The 21,063-nt window shown below is 44.7% G+C and overlaps 1 protein-coding gene across 1 annotated transcript in view; it reads right to left on the bottom strand.

Annotated features, from left to right (window-relative positions):
- Window positions 1–3,288, bottom strand: part of LOC135508720 (thyrotropin-releasing hormone receptor-like) — a 29,657-nt gene extending 26,369 nt beyond the window's left edge. The window contains exon 1 of the mRNA XM_064928952.1: window positions 2,903–3,288. Within this exon, the coding sequence (XP_064785024.1) occupies window positions 2,903–3,288 (386 nt within the window). The remainder of the gene's footprint in view (window positions 1–2,902) is intronic.
- Window positions 3,289–21,063: the final 17,775 nt, after the last annotated feature.

Here is a 21,063-nt window from a genome sequence, read left to right as displayed (position 1 = left end):
ATTTCAAACAACGTTCCTAATCCAAACTCAGGTATCCTAAAAAATAAATAAATGATCAAATTTAAGAAGGGATAAACTGTTTCCAATACCGGATAAAAACAAAGTGAAGCGCGTTCCAGTTCACGCGCACCAAACAGTAGAGTCCACATGGAGTGACACTTACAAGTGACACTTATACTCACAGACATTATTTTAACGGGTTTAGAAACTTTAGAGTGTATTATATCCAAGTCTACCAATTATATGCGTATCCTAGCTTCTGGGCCTGAGTAACAGGCAGTGTACTTTAGGCATGCTTTTCATCCGGACGTGAAAATACGGCCCCGCTGGTTTAACAAGTGCCTTGTTAAAAATTCATTTGTGAAATTTCATTCATTCTTAATGCGTTTGAGCCAAAGAGTTGTGTTGTGACAGGGTCGGGGTGTTATACAGAAGATAGTTCTATTTGGTAAAAGACCAAGTCTATATTATGGCAAAAACAGCTCAAATAAGCAAAGAGAAATGACAGTCCATCATTACTTTAAAACATGAAGATCAGTCAATCAGGAACATTTCAAGAACTTTGAAAGTTTCTTCAAATGCAGTCGAAAAAACCATCAAGCGCTATGATGAAACTGGCTCTCATGACGACCGCCACAGGAAATAAAGACCCAGAGTTACTTCTCCTGCAGAGGATAAGTTCATTAGAGTTACCAGCCTCAGAAATTGCAACCTGAAATAAATGCTTCACAGAGTTTAATTAACAGACACATCTCAACATCAACTGTTCAGAGGAGAATCAGGCCTTTATTGCCGCAAAGAAACCCCTACTAAAAGACACCAATAATAAGAAGAAACTTGCTTGGGCCAAGAAACATGAGCAATAGACATTAGAGCCGTGGAAATCTGTCCTTTGGTCTGATGAGTCCGAATATGAGATTTTTGGTTCTACCAGTCTTCTCTTTGTGAAAAGCAGAGTAGGTGAACGGATGATCTCCACATGTGTGGTTCACACCATGATGCATGGAGGAGGAGGTGTGATGGTGTATGGCTGGTTTGCTGGTGACATTGTCTGTGATTTATTTAGAATTCAAGGCACACTTAACCAGCATGGATACCACAGCATTCTGCAGCAATATGGCATCCCATCTGGCTTGCACTTAATGGGACTATCATTTGTTTATCAACAGGAAACAGGAAAATGCCAACAAGTGCTCAGCATATGTGGGTACTCCTTAAAGACTGTTGGGAAAGCATTCCAGGTAAAGCTGGTGGAGATAATGCTGAGAGTGTGCAAAGCTGTCATCAAGTCAGAGAGTGGCTACTTGGAATAATCAAAAATCCAAAATATATTTTCATTTGTTTAACACTTTTTGGTTACTACATAATTCCATATGTGTTATTCCATACAATGTAGAAAATAGTAAAAATAAAGAAGGACCCTTGATTGAGTAGGTGTGTCCAAACTTTTGACTGGTACTGCTACAGACCCTTTTACTATGACATTCAAAATTGAGCTCAGGTCTATCCTGTTTCCATTGATCATCCTTGAGATGTTTCTTCAATTTGATTGGAGACCACATGTGGTAAATTCATTTGATTGGACATGATTTGGAAAGTCACACACCTGTCTATGTAAGGTCCCACAGTTGACAGTGCATGTCAGAGCAAACACCAAGCCATGAGGTTCACAATAATTTTCTGTAGAGCTCCAAGACAGGATTGTTTTGAGGTACAGATCTGGGAAGGGTAACAAAAAATGTCTGTAGCATTGAAGGTCCCCAAGAACACAGTGGCCTCCATCATTGTTAAACAGAAGAAGTTTGGAACCACCAAGACTCTTCCGAGAGCTGGCCGCCTGGCTAAATTGAGCAATTGGGGGAAAAGGGCCTTGGTCAGGGAGGTGACCAAGAACCTGATGGTCACTCTGACATAGCTCCAGAGTTCCTCTGTGGAGATGGGAGTACCTTCCAGAAGGACAAACATCTCTGCAGCACTCCACCAATCAAGCCTTTATCGTAGAGTGGCCAGACGGAAGCCACTCTTCAGTAAAAGGCACAACAGCCTACTTTGTCAAAAGACATCTAAAAGACTTTCAGACCATGAGAAACAAGATGATCTGTTCTGATGAAACCAAGATTGAAGTATTTATCCTGAATGCCAAGAGTCACGTCTAGAGGAAACCTGGCACCTTCCCTACGGTGAAGCATGGTGGTGGCAGCATCATGCTGTGGGGATGTTTTTCAGCGACAGGGACTGAGAGACTAGTTAGGATTGAGGGAAAGATGAACGGAGCAAAATACAAAGAGATCTTAATGAAAACCTGCTTCAGAGCACTCAGGACTTCAGACTGGGGTGAAGGTTCACCTTCCAACAGGGCAACGACCATAAGCACACAGCCAAGACAATGCAGGAGTGGCTTCGGGAAAAGTCTTTGAATGTCCTTGAGTGACCCAGCCAGAGCCCGGACTTGAACCCCGTTGAACATCTCTGGATTGACCTGAAAATAGCAGTGTAGTGACACTCCCCATCCAACCTGGAGTACGGATCTGCAGAGAAGAATGGGAGAAACTCCACAAATACAGATGTGCCAAGATTGTAGCGTCATACTCAAGAAGACTTGAGGCTGTAATCGCTGCCAAAGTACTGAGTGAAGGGTCTGAATACTTATGTAAATGTGATATTTCCGTTTTTTAAATTTTTTATAAATTAGCATATGTTTCTAAAACCCTTTTTTTTCATTATGGGTTATTATGTGTAGACTGATGAGGGGGAAAATAAATATTTACTCCGTTGTAGAGTGAGGCTGTAATGTAACAATAATTGGAAAAAATCAAGGGGTCTGAATACTTTCTGAATGCACCGTATATGGCTGGTACTTGATGATGTGTAAATGGGGTACGGTAGTTGAGGTGTCACTTACCTCTCCACAGTGAAGGCTGTAATGGAGCAGGAGGACACATTGATGCCAAGATACTGAAGGTAGGTGATACCAAGGCAGCCAGCATGCCCAAACACCCAGGTGCCCATCAGGCTGTCTGACACATTAGGCAGACCAGCAGCCACCAGCACGGTCAGGTCCGCTATGGCCAGGCTGACCAGGTAGCAGTTGGTGGGTGTACGCATGTGTCGCGTGGTGAGGACCACCAGAACCACCATGATATTACCCACAATGCCAAGTCCACAGACCAGCAGAACCAGGAACACTGCCACAGTCTTGTACTCCAAAGACTGAGATATGGGGTCCCCTGGGCCCACCAAGGAAATGTTGGTTGGGGTATCCATCCTTGAGCTTACATTTTCTGTCATGATTGCAGGTAGTGAGTTTGTTTCTATTTGAGTAAGACAGAGAGAGTGAATGACACATGAACTGATACACGTGGGAATGTAGGAATAAGTGTCTCTGTATGTGTTCTGTACTTGTTGCTAATGATAGTAATCCCTTTTAATGGTTTACTATGTTCCATCTGTCTTTCAACCTATTGATATATTTTGTTTGTTTCTCCTCTTCAAAGCCTCAAAGTCTTGTAGGGATCTACTTCGACTTCAATAATCAAATTAGCACGTTGAAGCTAATTTTCCTCTGCCTTTAGCCCTTTTAAACAAATGAGCATTCCATTGATCCGCCTGAAAATAGAAAAATAATTGTAGTTAATTGGAAGAATACTACTACTAAGGTATCTACCTTTGGAAAGACATGCATTGCTGGACATTGTAGTTTGCTGTTTGTTTGAATGTCGACATTAGGAGTCAAACAATCGGCTCGACATATGGGGGTTAAACAACACGTTATAAACCATCTTTAGAGAACACCTGCTAGGTGTATATTCTCTGCACTGAACATTACTAACAGGAAAACATGATAAGCTACCACAGAGAATTATTAAAATGAGACATTTTAGTTCTGCCCAGCACTCGCTCAGCATAAGAAATTCCTAAAAAGCATGCCAGCGCTTTCCAGACACATTCCCAAAAGGATTAATGTCTAAACAACATACCGTCTGTTTACTTGAAGACCACATAAAGCATATAAATATTAAATAGAGTATTATTAACCTTAAGGAAAACAGGTTTAAAAGCTTAATGAGTGGGTGAAGTACAATAGAAGTGTCTATTCTCATATATTCAACACAATATCAATCCAATTCAACAAAAACATCAATATAATTTACACAAATACCAATCCAATAACCTCCTTTCATTCCAGAGAATGAGTGTTTCAAATCTGCTTTAGGCTTAGTCAGAGTGCACATTTAGTGAGTGGAAGCCATCCAGACATCTGTTGCTCTTTTCAGTCTCCTTCTCTCCGGAGGGCTATCTTTAATAAATGGAGGTGGAAATTAAAAGTAATCTAACTGAAGCCCACCATCAATCCCCCCCCCCCCCACATCTCATAGTTCTACATATTCAAATAAGGTAAAATAAAATTGTATTTGTCACATGCGCTGAATATAATGGGTGTAGACTTTACTGTGAAATGCCTTCTTATGAGCCCTTCCAAACGATGCAGAGTTAAAAGGCAGATATGTACATTAAAGCAGGGTAAATTGACTAGGCATAGATAATAATATAGTAAATTGACTAGGCATAGATAACAAGTATAAAGAAAAGGGTAGCAGCAGCATATGATGAGTATAAAAGTGTGTGTGTATTTGTGTTGTGTCGGTATGCATGTGCACTCTTCAAAAAAAAGTTCCAAAAGAGATATTAGGCTGTCCTCATAGGATAACCATTTTTGGTTACAGGTGGATCCCCTTTGGGTCCCATGTAGAACTATCTGTAGAATGGGTTCTATATTGAACCCAAAAGGGTTCTACCTGGAACCAAAAATGTTTCATCGAAGGGTTCTCCTATGGGGACAGCTAAAGAACCCTTTCAGGTTTTAGATTTTCTAAGAGTGTGTGATGTGTGTGTGGGGGTGGGGGGGTTGTGTGAGTGTATGTGTATAAAGTGTGTATATATAGTTTTGTGAGTGTGCATAGAGTCAGTGCAAGATAGGGTCAGTGCAGATAGTGCAGGTAATCATTTAATTAACTATTTAGCAGTCTTATGGCTATTTAGCAGTCTTATGACTTAGGGGGTAGAAGCTGTCTTGGAGCCTGTTGTTCTGAGAGCCGGTCCTCCGGTATCGTTTGCGGGTAGCAGAGTGAGGGTAGCAGAGTGATCAGACTCTGGCTTGGGTGAGTTGAGTCTATAGCAAGGCTAGGGGTCTTCTTCTGAAACGGCCTGATATAGAGGTCCTGGATGGCAGCGAGCTTTGCCCCGATGATGTACTGGGCTGTCCGCATCACCGTCTGTAGCGCTTCGCGGTCGAGGGTGGTGCATTTACCATACCAAGCGGTGATGCAGCCATTCAAGATGCTCTCGATGGTACAGCTGTAGAACTTTTTAAGGATCCGAGGGCCTATTCCAAATCTTTTCAGCCTCCTGAGGGAGTGTGCCCTCTTCACGACTGTGCGGGTGTGTGTGGACCATGTTAAGTCCTTAGTGATGTGGATGCCAAGGAACTTGAAGCTCTCGACCCGCTCCACTACAGCCCTGTCGACGTGGATGGGGGTGTGCTCTCCCCTATTTCTCCTGTAGACCATAATCAGCTCTTTGGTCTTCCTGATATTGAGGGAGAGGTTGTTGGCCTGGCACCACAATGCTAAGTCCCTGACCTCCTCTCTATAGGTGATCAGACCTACCGTCGGTGATCAGACCTACCACCGTTGTGTCGTCAGCAAACTTAATGATGGTGTATGAGTCTTGCATGGCCACGCAGTCATGGGTTAACACGGAGTACAGGAGAGGACTAAGCACACAACCCTGAGGGTCCTTCATGTTGTAGGTCAGCGTGGCGGAGGTGTTGTTGTCTACCCTCACCACCTGGGCCTGGCCTGTCAGGAGATCCTGGATCCAGTTGCAGAGGGAGGTGTTCAGTCCCAGGGTCCCCAGCTTGGTGATGAGCTTGGAGGGGACTATGGTGTTGAACGCTGAGCTTTAATCTATGAACGTCATTCTCACATAATTATTTCCCCTCTTGTCCAGGTGGGAGTGGGCAGTGTGAAGTGCAATTGGGACAACGTCATTTGTGGATCTGTTGGGGCTGTATGTGAATTGGAGTGGGTCCAGGTTGTCTGAGATGATGGTGTTGAGGTATGTCATGACCAGCCTTTCAAAGCACTTAATAATTACAGATATGAGTGCTACAGGGCAATAGTCATTTAGTCAGGTTACCTTGGTTACCTTTAATTATGTTGGGCTGTTTGGCTGAAGCAATTTCATATCATCACTATGCAGAGTGTAGTCCATGAGCCAGATCCCCAAGTTTGGGCTGTTGGGCTCACGTGGGCCGACAATGTCTCATAGTGATTTTCTTGAAGGTCTGTGTCCCTAGAGTTGGAACATGTGTGAGGCAATGGCAGGGAGGCAATGGCAGGGAGGCAATGGCAGCTTTATCTGTGTTATCACTCTTTCTTTCATCTCTCCATCCCATTCATTTTTTCCCAGTGGTGTAAAATACTTAATAAAAAATACTATAAAGTACTACTTAAGTAGTGTTTTTGGTGTGTATGTACTTTACTATTTACTTCACTACATTCCTAAAGAAAATTATGTACTTTTTATTCCATACTTTTTCCTGACAACCAAAAGTAGTCCTTATATTTTGAATGCTTAGCAGGAAATGGAAATGGTCCAATTCACTCACCTATCAAGAGATCATCCATGGTCATCCCTACTGCCTCTGATCTGGTGGACTCACTAAACACAAATGCTTAGTTTGTAAATTATGTCTGCATGTTGTATTATGTCCCTGGCTATCCATAAATACATTTAAAAAACAAGAAAATTGTGCTCTATGGTATGCTGAATATAAGCCATTTTAAATTATTTGTACTTTTACTTTTGATACTTATGCATATATTTTTGCATTTACAATGATACTTAAGTATATTTAAAACAAAATACTTTTAGACTTTTACTCAAGTAGTATTTTACTGGGTGACTTTCACTTTTACTTGAGTCATTTTCTATTAAGGTATTGTGGTGTCCCAGGAGGCCTATCCCGGGGGAGGGTAATAGAGGGGAGGTACGTGAGGCGACGTTGGCTCCCTCTGCTGGGAATACTGTCATGTCTTGTTATGTCTGTTCCTGTCCTTTCTCTTCATTCTCTCTCTCTGCTGGTCTTTTTAGGTTACCTTCTCTGTCTCTCATTCTTCAGCTGTTCTACATTTCCTCTAACTAGCTCATTCACTCTTTCACACCTGTTCTCTCTTTCCCCTCTGATTAGGTCTCTATTTCTTTCTCTGTTCCTGCTACTTTCAGTGTCTGATTCTTGTTTGTGTTTTTTGATGCCAGAAGCAAGCTGTCGTCTCGTTTGCTTCCACCTTGTCCTGTCCTGTCGGAGTCTGCCTGGCAGGAGCATCCTGCACTATACTAACGTTCTTTTTGTTCCGCTGACAACGTTGGAAGAGGATTTATGCCATTCCTGTATTTTCATTAAAGAACTCTGTTTTCTGTTAAAACCGCTTTTGGGTCTTCACTCAAGTTCATAACAGAAGAATCAGACCAAGAATGGACCCAGCGGCCCGGACCCTTTTCACTCCGCCGTCGAGATCCAGGGAGCGATGCTAGGCAGACACGAGGAGGAATTGTCTGCTGCTCAACATGCCGTTGAGACCCTGGCCGTCCAAGTCTCCGACCTCACAAGACAGGTTCACCAACTCCACCTCGATCCACCGCCCACTTCCAGGGTTTCCGAGTCTCCGGAGCCCAGGATCAACAACCCGCCGTGTTACTCTGGGGAGCCCACTGAGTGCCGCTCATTCCTCACTCAGTGTGATGTGGTGTTCTCTCTCCAGCCCAACACTTACTCCAGGAGCGCAGCCCGCATCGCCTACGTCATTTCTCTCCTTACCGGACGGGCGCGTGAGTGGGGCACGGCAGTCTGGGAGGCGAGGGCTGAGTGTATTAACCAGTATCAGGACTTTAAGGAGGAGATGATACGGGTTTTTGACCGTTCTGTTTTTGGCGAGGAGGCTTCCAGGGCCCTGTCTTCCCTATGTCAGGGGAATAGATCCATAACGGATTATTCTATTGAGTTTCGCACTCTCGCTGCCTCTAGTGACTGGAACGAGCCGGCTTTGCTCGCTCGTTTTCTGGAGGGTCTCCATGTCGAGGTTAAGGATGAGATCCTCTCCCGGGAGGTTCCTTCCAGTCTGGACTCCTTAATAGCTCTCGCTATTCGCATAGAGCGACGGTTTGATCTTCGTCGCCGAGCTCGTGGAAAGGAGCTCACGTTCTCCGTTGCTCCCCTCTCCACATCACTGCCACCTGCCGCATCACTGCCACCCTCCTCCGCCGGCTCGGATGCTGAGCCTATGCAGCTGGGGGTATTCGCATCTCGGCCAAGGAGAGGGAACGGAGAATCACCAATCGCCTCTGTCTCTACTGCGGCTCCGCTGGTCATTTTGTCACCTCATGTCCAGTAAAAGCCAGAGCTCATCAGTAAGAGGAGGGCTACTGGTGAGCGCAACTACTCAGGCCTCTCCTTCTGGATCACGCACTACCTTTCCGGTCCATCTCCGCTGGCCCGGTTCATCTGCTTCCTGCAGTGCCTTGATAGACTCTGGGGCGGAGGGCTGTTTTATGGACGAGACCTGGGCTCGGGAACATGACATTCCTCTCAGACAGTTAGGGGAGCCCAGGGCCTTGTTCGCTTTAGATGGTAGTTCTCTCCCCAAGATTCAGCGTGAGACGCTGCCTTTAACCCTCACTGTCTCTGGTAATCATAGCGAAACCATTTCTTTTTTAATTTTTCGTTCACCTTTTACACCTGTTGTTTTGGGTCATCCCTGGCTAGTGCGCCATAACCCTTCTATTAATTGGTCTAGTAATACTATCCTATCCTGGAATGTTTCTTGTCATGTAACCTGTTTAATGTCTGCTATCCCTCCTGTTTCCTCTGTCTCTTCTTCACAGGAGGAGCCTGGCGATTTGACAGGGGTGCCGGAGGAGTATCACGATCTGCGCACGGTGTTCAGTCGTTCCAAGGCCACTTCTCTCCCTCCACACCGGTCGTATGACTGTAGTATTGATCTCCTTCCGGGAACTACTCCCCCGGGGTAGATTATACTCTCTGTCGGCTCCCGAACGTAAGGCTCGAGGATTATTTGTCGGTTTCGCTCGACGCCGGTACCATAGTCTCCTCCTCCTCCCCCGCCGGAGCGGGGTTTTTTTTGTTCAGAAGAAGGACGGGTCCCTGCGCCCATGCGTGGATTATCGAGGCTGAATGACATAACAGTTAAGAATCGTTATCCGCTTCCTCTTATGTCTTCAGCCTTCGAGATCCTGCAGGGAGCCAGGTTTTTCACCAAATTGGACCTTCGTAACGCCTACCATCTCGTGCGCATCAGGGAGGGGACGAGTGGAAGACGGCGTTTAACACTCCGTTAGGGCACTTTGAATACCGGGTTCTTCCTTTCGGCCTCGTTAACGCTCCAGCTGTCTTTCAGGCACTAGTTAACGACGTCCTGAGAGACATGCTGAACATTTTTGTTTTCGTTTACATGGACGATATCCTGATTTTTTCACCGTCTCTCTCGATTCATGTTCAGCACGTGCGACGCGTCCTCCAGCGCCTTTTGGAGAACTGTCTTTATGTGAAGGCTGAGAAGTGCACTTTTCATGCCGCCTCTGTCCCTTTTCTCGGTTCCGTTATTTCCGCTGAGGGCATTAAGATGGATCCCGCTAAGGTCCAGGCTGTCATTGATTGGCCCGTTCCTAAGTCACGCGTCGAGCTGCAGCGCTTTCTGGGCTTCGCTAATTTCTACCGTCGTTTCATCCGTAATTTCGGTCAGGTGGCAGCTCCTCTCACAGCCCTTACTTCTGTTAAGACGTGCTTTAAGTGGTCCGTTTCCGCCCAGGGAGCTTTTGATCTTCTTAAGAATCGTTTTACATCCGCACCTATTCTTGTTACACCTGACATCTCTAGACAGTTTGTTGTTGAGGTTGACGCGTCAGAGGTGGGCGGGGAGCCATTCTTTCTCAGCGCTCTCTCTCTGATGGCAAGGTCCATCCTTGCGCGTTTTTCTCTCATCGCTTATCGCCGTCAGAACGTAACTATGATGTTGGTAATCGCGAACTGCTCGCCATCCGCTTAGCCCTAGGCGAATGGCGACAGTGGTTGGAGGGGGCGACCGTTCCTTTTGTCGTTTGGACTGACCATAGGAACCTTGAGTACATCCGTTCAGCCAAACGACTTAATGCGCGTCAGGCTCGTTGGGCTCTGTTTTTTCGCTCGTTTCGAGTTTGTTATTTCTTATCGTCCGGGCTCAAAAACACCAAACCTGATGCTTTATCTCGTCTCTTCAGTTCTTCTGAGGTCTCCACCGACCCCGATGGGATTCTCCCTGAGGGGCGTGTTGTCGGGTTGACTGTCTGGGGAATTGAGAGGCAGGTAAAGCAAGCACTCGCTCACACTCCGTCGCCGCGAGCTTGTCCTAGGAACCTTCTGTTCGTTCCCGTTCCTACTCGTCCGGCCATTCTTCAGTGGGCCCACTCTGCCAAGTTAGCCGCCACCCCGGCGTTCGGGGGTACGCTCGCTTCCATTCGCCAGCGTTTCTGGTGGCCCACTCGGGAACGTGACGCGCGTCGATTTGTCGCCGCTTGTTCGGTCTGCGCGCAGACTAAATCTGGGAACTCTCCTCCTGCCGGCCGTCTCAGACCGCTTCCCATTCCCTCTCGACCGTGGTCTCACATCGCTTTAGATTTTATCACCGGACTGCCTTCATCAGCGGGGAAGACAGTTATTCTTACGGTTGTCGATAGATTCTCTAAGGCGGCTCATTTCATTCCTCTCGATAAGCTCCCTTCTGCTAAGGAGACGGCTCAGATCATTATCGAGAATGTTTTCCGAATTCATGGCCTTCCGTCTGACGTCGTTTCCGACAGAGGCCCGCAGTTCACGTCTCAATTTTGGAGGGAGTTTTGCCGTTTGATTGGGGCTTCCGTCAGTCTCTCGTCCGGCTTTCATCCCCAGTCTAACGGTCAAGCCGAACGGGCCAATCAGACTGTTGGTCGCATTTTACGCAGTCTTTCTTTTCGTAACCCTGCGTCTTGGTCAGAACAGCTCCCCTGGGCAGAGTACGCCCACAACTCGCTTCCCTCGTCTGCTACCGGTATATCCCTTTTCAGTGTAGCCTCGGGTACCAGCCTCCGCTGTTCTCATCTCAGCTCGCCGCGTCCTGCGTCCCTCCGCTCAGGCTTTGTCCAGCGTTGCGAGCGCACCTGGAAGGGGGTCAGGTCGGCACTTTGCCGTAATAGGCGCAGACTGTGAGGGCCGCTAATAAGCGTAGGACCAAGAGTCCTAGATATTGTTGCGGTCAGAGAGTATGGCTCTCCACTCAGAACCTTCCCCTTAAGACAGCTTCTCGCAAGTTGGCCCCGCGGTTCATTGGTCCGTTCCGTATTTCCCAGGTCATTAATCCTGTCGCAGTGCGACTTCTTCTCCCGCGCTATCTTCGTCGCGTTCACCCGGTCTTCCATGTCTCCTGTGTTAAGCCCGTTCTTCGCGCCCCGTCGTCCCTTCCCCCCCATCCTTGTCGAGGGCGCACCCATCTACAGGGTTCGTAAGATTTTGGACATGCGCCCTCGGGCCGTGGTCATCAGTACCTAGTGGATTGGGAGGGGTACGGTCCTGAGGAGAGGAGTTGGGTTCCCTCTCGGGACGTGCTGGACCGTCGCTGATCGATGATTTCCTCCGTTGCCGCCAGGTTTCCTCCTCGAGTGCGCCAGGAGGCGCTCGGTGAGTGGGGGGGTACTGTCATGTCTTGTTATGTCTGTTCCTGTCCTTTCTCTTCATTCTCTCTCTCTGCTGGTCTTTTTAGGTTACCTTCTCTGTCTCTCATTCTTCAGCTGTTCTACATTTCCTCTAACTAGCTCATTCACTCTTTCACACCTGTTCTCTCTTTCCCCTCTGATTAGGTCTCTATTTCTTTCTCTGTTCCTGCTACTTTCAGTGTCTGATTCTTGTTTGTGTTTTTTGATGCCAGAAGCAAGCTGTCGTCTCGTTTGCTTCCACCTTGTCCTGTCCTGTCGGAGTCTGCCTGGCAGGAGCATCCTGCACTATACTAACGTTCTTTTTGTTCCGCTGACAACGTTGGAAGAGGATTTATGCCATTCCTGTATTTTCATTAAAGAACTCTGTTTTCTGTTAAAACCGCTTTTGGGTCTTCACTCAAGTTCATAACAAATACGGGAGCTGGGCACCCCGACACAGACAGCTCTAAGTGGAGGTAATTGGAGGAAAGTGCCAACCAGCTGTGGAGGCCAAATAAAAGGAGCACGGTGGCACACCGCAGGAGAGAAGGGGGAGAGACTGACACCAAGTAAAAGTAGAGAAGAAGGACTGAGCGAAACCGAAGTGATTTTCTTTGCTATATTTATTTTCTGTCTTGGTAATGTTGTTTTTGCGGACAAAAGCCCTGTCTCTGTGTCAATCTCTGCATGCTCAACCCAACACCCCACAGTTTACCACATATGGTGGAGAATGCTGGCATCTCAGTAGCTTTGGGTGCCGTGGGGTCGAGCGTATAGAGATTACCATGGAGGAGCTGGTGGCTCAATTCATCCTCAGCCATCAGAAGCAACAGGCTCTCCAGGACCAAGCACTGGAGGAGCAACACCAACAAAACTGCAGACTGGTAGCAGAGCTAGCCCAGTTGAAGGTTGGGAGGGCTCAGGAGTCTGGCCCGAATCAGTTCCTGGTTCAGTTAAGGGAGGAAGATGACTTGGAGTCGTATTTGTTCAGGGCTATGACCTCCGCATCTCCCAGCTCTAGGGTAACCCGGATGGCGAGTTACGTCACCTCCTGTTGGGCGCACACCGAGACAGCCCCTCCGATGGTTCCTGTGCGAATAAATGGCATCGACACCAGTGCTCTGCTGGACTCCGGCAGAATGGTGACCCTGGCCCACCCGCAGTGGCTCACCCGAGAGGGGAAAGAGGAACCGGGGGTCAAGGAGGTGACAGTGTCCTGGGGACACAAAGAGGTACCCAACAGTGCCAGTGAGGATAACCACCCCAAGGGGGAGTGCCAGATGCACGTGGGAGCTGTTCCTAATAACCTATCCGTGTCCATTCTCCTAGGTCGAAACTGCCCTCTCTTCCAGGCACTGTGGAGGAGGGACCTGGGGAGGCGGGCATGGGAGGTAGGAAGAAAAGAAAAATGGACGGTGGCCTGTGCAACCCAACCCCCGCCACAAGAGGTGTCCACTGGGCCCGAGTCGGACCCAGAGGAGGGAGACGACCCTGCTCCGGCAAACGAGCCACCGGGCGAGGAAGACCTCAGGCTCCCCTTTATGGAGGTGGAGGCCCTAGATGGACCTCCCGACATGGGAATCCTCACAGGTCAGTTTGGGACGGCTCAGTTAGAAGACCCCAATCTCCAGAACGCTAGGGGCCAGGTGATTGTGGTGGATGGGGTACTGTTACCTGGGGTAAGTGATTGGCGCTACCCCCACTTCACAATCAAGCATAATTTATTGTATAAGGTAGTAAAGCATAATGGGGAGACAAAAGACTTGTTACTCATCCCCAGCCAGTATGTTAGGACTACACTGCCCCTGCATGGGGCCACCTGGGGATGGAGAAAACCAGGGAGCGGATCGGGAACTGGTTCCACTGGCCCAGAGTCAAGCGCGCCGTGGAGGACTAATGCCATAGTTGCTTGGCGTGCCAGATCACAGCTCCGAGGGTACATTATCGAAACCCTTTGGTTCCTTTGCCCATTATAGGAGTGCCATTTGAGTGGGTGGCAATGGATCTGGCGGGTCCATTGGTGAAGACTGTGAGGGGAGACAATACATCCTGGTAATCATGGATTACACCACCCGGTATCCTGAGGCAATCCCGCTAAGCATGGCGGCAGTAAAAGGTATCGCACGGGAGCTCTTCCATTTATTTAGCCAGGTGGGTATTCCGCGGGAAATTCTAATGGACCAGGGCACTGCATTCATGTCTCATGTGATGAAAGATGTCTGCAATCTGTTACGAATCAAACAGATGAGGACCAGTGTGTACCATCCACAAATGGACGGGCTGGTGGACCGCTTCAATAAGACCCTAAAACAGATGCTGAAGAAGGTCATTGAGAGAGACGGGAGGAACTGGGACCAGCTGCTGCCCCACATGATGTTTTCAGTGCGCGAGGTATCCCAAGCATCCACGGGGTTCTCCCCCTTTGAGCTACTATTTTCTTCATTGTAGAATAATAGTGAAGACATCAAAACTATGAAATAACACAGATGGAATATTGTAGTAACATTAACATGTTAATGTTGTTAAATTTATGTAAATCGTAAAGTATTTTGTCTCTAATGTCTTCTCGTTAAATGTCGGACCTCAGTAAGACTAGCTGTCACCATTGGCACCGGCTAATGGGGATTCTAATAGATCAAATCAAATATCAGTATACATGACAAGTTATTGCTCACATACACCCTTTAATCATTCAGTTGAAGTCGGAAGTTTACATACACCTTAGAAAAATACATTTAACTCAGTTTTTCACAATTCCTGACATTTAATCCTAGTAAAAATTCCCTGTCTTAGGTCAGTTAGGATCACCACTTTATTTTAAGGATGTGAAATGTCAGAATAATAGTAGAGAGTGTAATGGCTGTTGGTGGAAGAAGACCAAGGTGCAGCGTGGTACGTGTTCATATTTATTTATTGAACACTGAAATAACAAAAATAACAAAGAGAAAGAACGTCTGGTGCAGACACAAAACAGAAAACAACTACCCACAAAACCCATGTGGGGAAAAAGCTACCGAAGTATGGTTCTCAATCAGAGACAACGATAGACAGCTGCCTCTGATTGAGAACCACGCCCGCCAAACAACAAAGAAATATAAAACATAGAAAATTAACATAGAATGCCCACCCTAGTCACACCCTGGCCTAACCAAAATAGAGAATAAAAGACTCTCTATGGCCAGGGCATGACAGAGAGAATGATCTATTCCAGCTTTTACAGCTTGACGCTGTACTGCAGCACCAGCTGTGCCATCAGAGACTCAGGGTTCGCGCCCAGGCTCTGTCATAACCGGCCGCGACCGGGAGGTCCGTGGGGCGACGCACAATTGGCCTAGCGTCGTTAGGGAGGGCTTGGTCGGTAGGGATGTTCTTGGCTCATCGTGCACCAGCGACTCCTGTGGCGGGACAGGCGCAGTGCGCGCTAACCAAGGTTGCCAGGTACACAGTGTTTCCTCTGGCACATTGGTGTGGCTGGCTTCCGGATTGAATGTGCGCTGTGTTAAGAAGCAGTGTGGCTGGTTGGGTTGTGTATCGGAGGACGCATGACTTTCAACCTTTGTCTCTCCCGAGCCCGTACGGGAGTTGGAGCGATGAGACAAGATAGTAGCTACTACAACAATTGGATACCACGAAATTGGGGAGAAAAAGGGGTAAAAATTCAACAAAAATATATATATATATTTGCTTATGATGCCATCTATTTTGTGACATACACCAGTCCCTCCTGCAGCAAAGCACCCCCACAACATGATGCTGCCGTCCCCATGCTTCACCGTTGGGATGGTGTTCTTCAGCTTGCAAGCCTCCCACTTTTTCCTCCAAACATAACGATGGTCATTATCGCCAAATAGTTATATTTTTGTTTCATTAGACCAGAGGACATTTCTCCAAAAAGTACGATCTTTGTCCCCATGTGCATTTGCAATCCGTAGTCTGGCATTTTTATGGCGGTTTTGGAGCAGTGGCTTCTTCCTTGCTGAGCGGCCTTTCAGGTTCTGTTGAAAATAAGAATTTGTTCTTAACTGACTTGCCTAGTTAAATAAAGGTTAAAATAATATGTATATATATATATATATATATAGGACTTGGTTTACTGTGGATATAGATACTTTGTACCTGTTTCCACCAGCATCTTTCACAAGGTCCTTTGCTGTTGTTCTGGGATTGATTTTCATTTTTCGCACCAAAGTACGTTCATCTCTAGGAGACAGAAAGCATCTCCTTCCTGAGCGGTATGACAGCTGTGTGGTCCCATAGTGTTTATACTGCATACTATTGTTTGTACAGATGAATGTGGTACATTCAGGCATTTGGAAATTGCTCCCAAGGATGAACCAGACTTGTTGAGGTCTACAATTGTTTTTATGAGGTCTTGGCATCTGCTAAATGACAACAATTGTAAACATGTAAATGATGCTACCAAGATTACGGATAATCCTGAATGAATCGTGAATAATTAGTTGCAGAGTGTCAAAGACCATTCCCCCAAGACATGCTAACTTCTCACCACACAACCAAATGAGCCAGGTGTGCCAGATATAAAGATGTACAATTATTTATAGAGCTGTGGTAAGAATGTTCCCAAAAGGCTGTGTGAATTGCAGATTTCTGAATATGTCATAATTGCAACATTTAATCTTCAAACATATAAAAATGATATCCTATTAACTCTTTACATAAAATGCCAATACATTTAACCTAGTATATTGATGATGAGAGCAGGAAACCATTACACATTGTTTGACTCAATTAAGGTGTATTCTTACTATGGGCCCATAGCAGATTGGTCTGTTACTAGAATAACAAAAGTAATATAATTGGCCTCAACAGGCCCAACATTGGATTTTTACTACATTGTAATGGAATATATGGGGCAGGTTTATAGTCCTCAGTTAAAGGATAACATTGTTTATCATTTTAAACAGCCGAAATCCATGATTATTTAGATGTTTAAATCCATTTCACATGTTTGAAGTATTGCAATTACGGATTGGAACATAGAGAAATGAGTGATTCGGACAGGTTTTTGGGAACATTCTTACCACAGTTCTGTGAATAATTGAACATCTTTACATATCTGTCGCACTTGGTTCATTTGGTTGTGTATTTTACATCACTATGAACATTTTAAGATATTATTGGGCAAGTTACAATTATGGTCATACAAAATTGAGTTGTTTGGCGGCCATATTGGATACGTGAATCCTTTGATGACCCTGTTTCTACAAATCTTCTTAATACCCTGTTCTGGCTGTGTGTGTGAAATGTTGTGCCTCTATCACCAAATTTATAATCCAAAAAACTAGCTGCCCAACTACATGGAATTCAATAGCTAATCTTCCGACATTTGAATGTCAATTGGCTATTTTTAAACAATAGTTGTAGCTAATAGCAAAGTTGACTACATTACATATAATTTGAAAGGTAATTTTATGATGACAACTCTCATATCTGAGCAATCTTATTTGCAGGTGCATGGCAACAATTGAACAAGATGAAGGAAAAAGGAAACCGCACACTGCTCTTGATAGTATCACCGATATTTAATAAGCTTACGTATCGGCCTCACGGCCTTCGTCAGAGCTTTTGTGATTTTTTAAAAATGTTCACCCTTATGTAAACCTAGCCCCACCCACATCCGTTCCACACATCGAAGGGGGTTGGAGGCAAAGGAAAAACAAATAAGTGCTACCAAATATAACAATATGCATTTCATAAATATTACACACGTGTATAAATAAGACGTATGAAATACGTCTGTATAACCACAATGAGGACATGTTTTCATTAGTCATTGGGTACATTGTACGAAAAACATAGTAATCTTAAATAGGCACATAATTCATGTTCAAATTCACAACATAACATTCATAGGCATTTCATCATTCAAGTCCTTTAGGAAATAATGTCTGGAGGCTGAAAATCCCAAAACATTCTCTTTTACTCAGAGTTTTATTGATATCACCTCCCCTGTCTGATATCTTAACTTTCTCTATGCCACAAAATCTAAAGGTAGAAATGTCATGCTTCAGGTCATTGAATCATACTATCAAGAGAAGTGTTCGGTTTCCTTTTTCCTTCATCATGACATTTCAGAAGCACTTCAAATGTATCAGGGTTTCGTTTTTTTAAACTACTTATACAGGTAATTATGATATGTACCCTAGAGATCAAAGGTCAAGGTTCTGTTGACCTGAACATTCCAAAAATGTGTCTGATGGATAGCTGTGAATCTAAGCTCTCCAATGATATACTGTACAATTAAAGGGTATACGTGAGTAATAACTTGTTCAAAGGAGGCTGGTGGGAGGAGCTATAAGAGGACATGCTAATTGTGATGGCTGGAATGGAATAATGGAAACAAACACATCAAGCATATGGAAACCACATGTTTGACTCCAGCCATTACAATGAGCCTGTCCTCGTATAACTCCCACCACCAGCCTCCTCTGATTTTGTTTTATACCAACATTGTTTGTAATAGGGTAAAATTCTTATGGGAAAACTGAATGGGATGGAGGGATGAAAGAAAGTGTGACAACACAGTGGAAGCTACCATTGCTTCACTGCAATCACACATTTACCAACTTTAGGGACGTTCAAGAAAATCACTATGAAACATCATCGGCCCAAGTGAGCCCAACCAAACCCACTGGCTCATGGACTAGAGATGATTGGAAGAAAAATAATTCTGTATTGTGGTCAGTAGGTCATCATCTACCAGCTGCAGGCTGTACCTTTAACAAACTGTTTAATAAACTGATTAATTTGACCTTAAAAAAAAATGGAAGTAAACCTTGTCTGCTAACAACAGATACCTTGCTGTGACTATTACATTTAAAGGCCTTAATTTCATTGTTTCAATTTTGCATATTCATCTAATGACATACATCTTTACAGTGTTCTCTGCAGTTTGAACTCTCTGCTGCCATCGGTTGCTCTGCTCATTCCTGCGAAACACACAATCGTGAGAGTCATTATTGCCCTGGGCTTCAATTGCCTTGCTGTGTCATGACGAATGGCAACTTTAATTCTGATTGTGTTGGAAATGACATGATGGTAACTGAAGTCATGTGATGTGAATTAAGCTGTTGCAGATTTTGTGTCCCCTGACAGTATGGTCATAAATGGAAGAAACAATTTGGAACTTGTTTGTAAATCTGTCAGTGTTTTTGTGCCTGAGCTTAATAGCAGTATATGTGACAACAGCATGAGAATCCACGGAGTCCAGTACAAGTTGTTTAAAATAGGTGGCTCATAGAGGCTTATCGCAATCTTTGGGCATCAAGGAGTATTGTCACTTCAAATGTCCAAGTAAATTAACTAAAACAATACTGTCATACAGATCTGCATAATTACTGAAATTAATTACATTAACTAATCATCAAACTCATTAATATATACTCAAACTCATAAATAAATATTCATTTGTCAATATTCAGCATTAACGTCACTGAGAATTAAATGTGATAAGCTTATCAGGTCGTCATGTCTATTTGAGAGACTTATCCACAAAATAATAAACAGCTACAATCTCCCACTACATGTCATTCTCAAATGCATAGCCTATCATACTGTCACCAAAACCCACAAAGATATTCCACAGAACCCTGCTGTAGCGGCATCTCCCAGAGATTATTAAAAATGTATGGTGAATTTTTTGCAGTAAAGTATTAGGCAAACAATGTGAATGAATTATGGCGTTAAAAAACTTTGATCCCTTGCACATCTCTGGCACTAGTCCTCCACAACATTTGTGCACCTACCTTATATCCATTCTTGATGATTGATGTGCATGGACACACTTCCCCAATTTCTTGTATCTTCAGATTATTTTCAGCTCTGTTATTCACCTTGAATACTGTGCAGCTAATAATTGTTTCTGTTGTCTAAGAGAATTTACAGTCTCGCGGACCAGCAATGAGGCTCTGATGCGCCTTCACAGCCTCTTCAACGCTCTAAGTACCGCATGCTTTCATCATGGATCATGTCTCCCCCTTGCGTTGAACCGCTTCCTAAGCGCTGTCATCCACATAGCCTAGGCTACTACTGTTCTTCCATCTTTCACTTGCATTAAACTGTTGTAGGGGGTGCGTTTTGTTAATCATTAACCCCTGTAATCCTAAAATATGCAGTTCTGCATGCAGGAATACAGACTCCTATAGATAATTCAGCCAGTCATCAAGATCTACAATTATTTATGACTCAGCTATGGAGGCTTCTTACAGGGTTCTGTTATTCTGATGGTAATCACTAGCCTGTAGCCTACAATGTACATTATTCCCTAAAATTAACACAGCAGGTCTAGCCCTCCACTTACACTTCACCATCACAAGTCCATCACCTATGGGACAGCACCATCCCACTGAAATCAAATCGTATTTGTCAAATGTGCCAAATACAACAGGTATTTGGTACCTTACAGTGAAATGCTTACTTACAAGCCCTTAACCAACAATGCAGTTTTGAAAAAATACATAAAGAAAAATACAAAATAAAAGTAACAAATAATAAAAAAGCAGCAGTAACATAACAATATAAAAGCTACATACAGGGGTTACAATATGTGGGGTCACCGGTTAGTCAAAGTAATTTTGCCTCAGCAATCTCACAAGGATAAAGACCTCCTCCATTCCTGTCATTATTGAAAGAGATCGTGATACCTCACATCTCAAAATAGGGCTACTTAATGTTAGATCCCTTACTTCAAAGGCAATTATAGTCAATAAACTAATCACTGATCATAATCTTGATGTGATTGGCCTGACTGAAACATGGCTTAAGCCTGATGAATTTACTGTGTTAAATGAGGCCTCACCTCCTGGCTACACTAGTGACCATATCCCCCGTGCATCCCGCAAAGGCGGAGGTGTTGCTAACATTTACGATAGCAAATTTCAATTTACAAAAAGAAAAATGACGTTTTCATCTTTTGAGCTTCTAGTCATGAAATCTATGCAGCCTACTTAATCACTTTTTATAGCTACTGTTTACAGGCCTCCTGGGCCATATACAGCGTTCTTCATTGAGTTCCCTGAATTCCTATCGGACCTTGTAGTCATAGCAGATAATATTCAAATTTTTGGTGACTTTAATATTCACATGGAAAAGTCCACAGACCCACTCCAAAAGGCTTTCGGAGCCATCATCGACACAGTGGGTTTTGTCCAACATGTCTCTGGACCTACTCACTGTCATACTCTGGACCTAGTTTTGTCCCATGGAATAAATGTTGTGGATCTTAATGTTTTTCCTCATAATCCTGGACTTTCGGACCACCAT

This window comes from Oncorhynchus masou, chromosome 22, assembly GCF_036934945.1.
Source record: "Oncorhynchus masou masou isolate Uvic2021 chromosome 22, UVic_Omas_1.1, whole genome shotgun sequence".
In the NCBI taxonomy this organism is placed as follows: domain Eukaryota; kingdom Metazoa; phylum Chordata; class Actinopteri; order Salmoniformes; family Salmonidae; genus Oncorhynchus; species Oncorhynchus masou.
The sequence above is the reverse complement of the archived record's forward strand: the minus strand, read 5'-3'. Positions and strand labels throughout refer to the sequence as shown.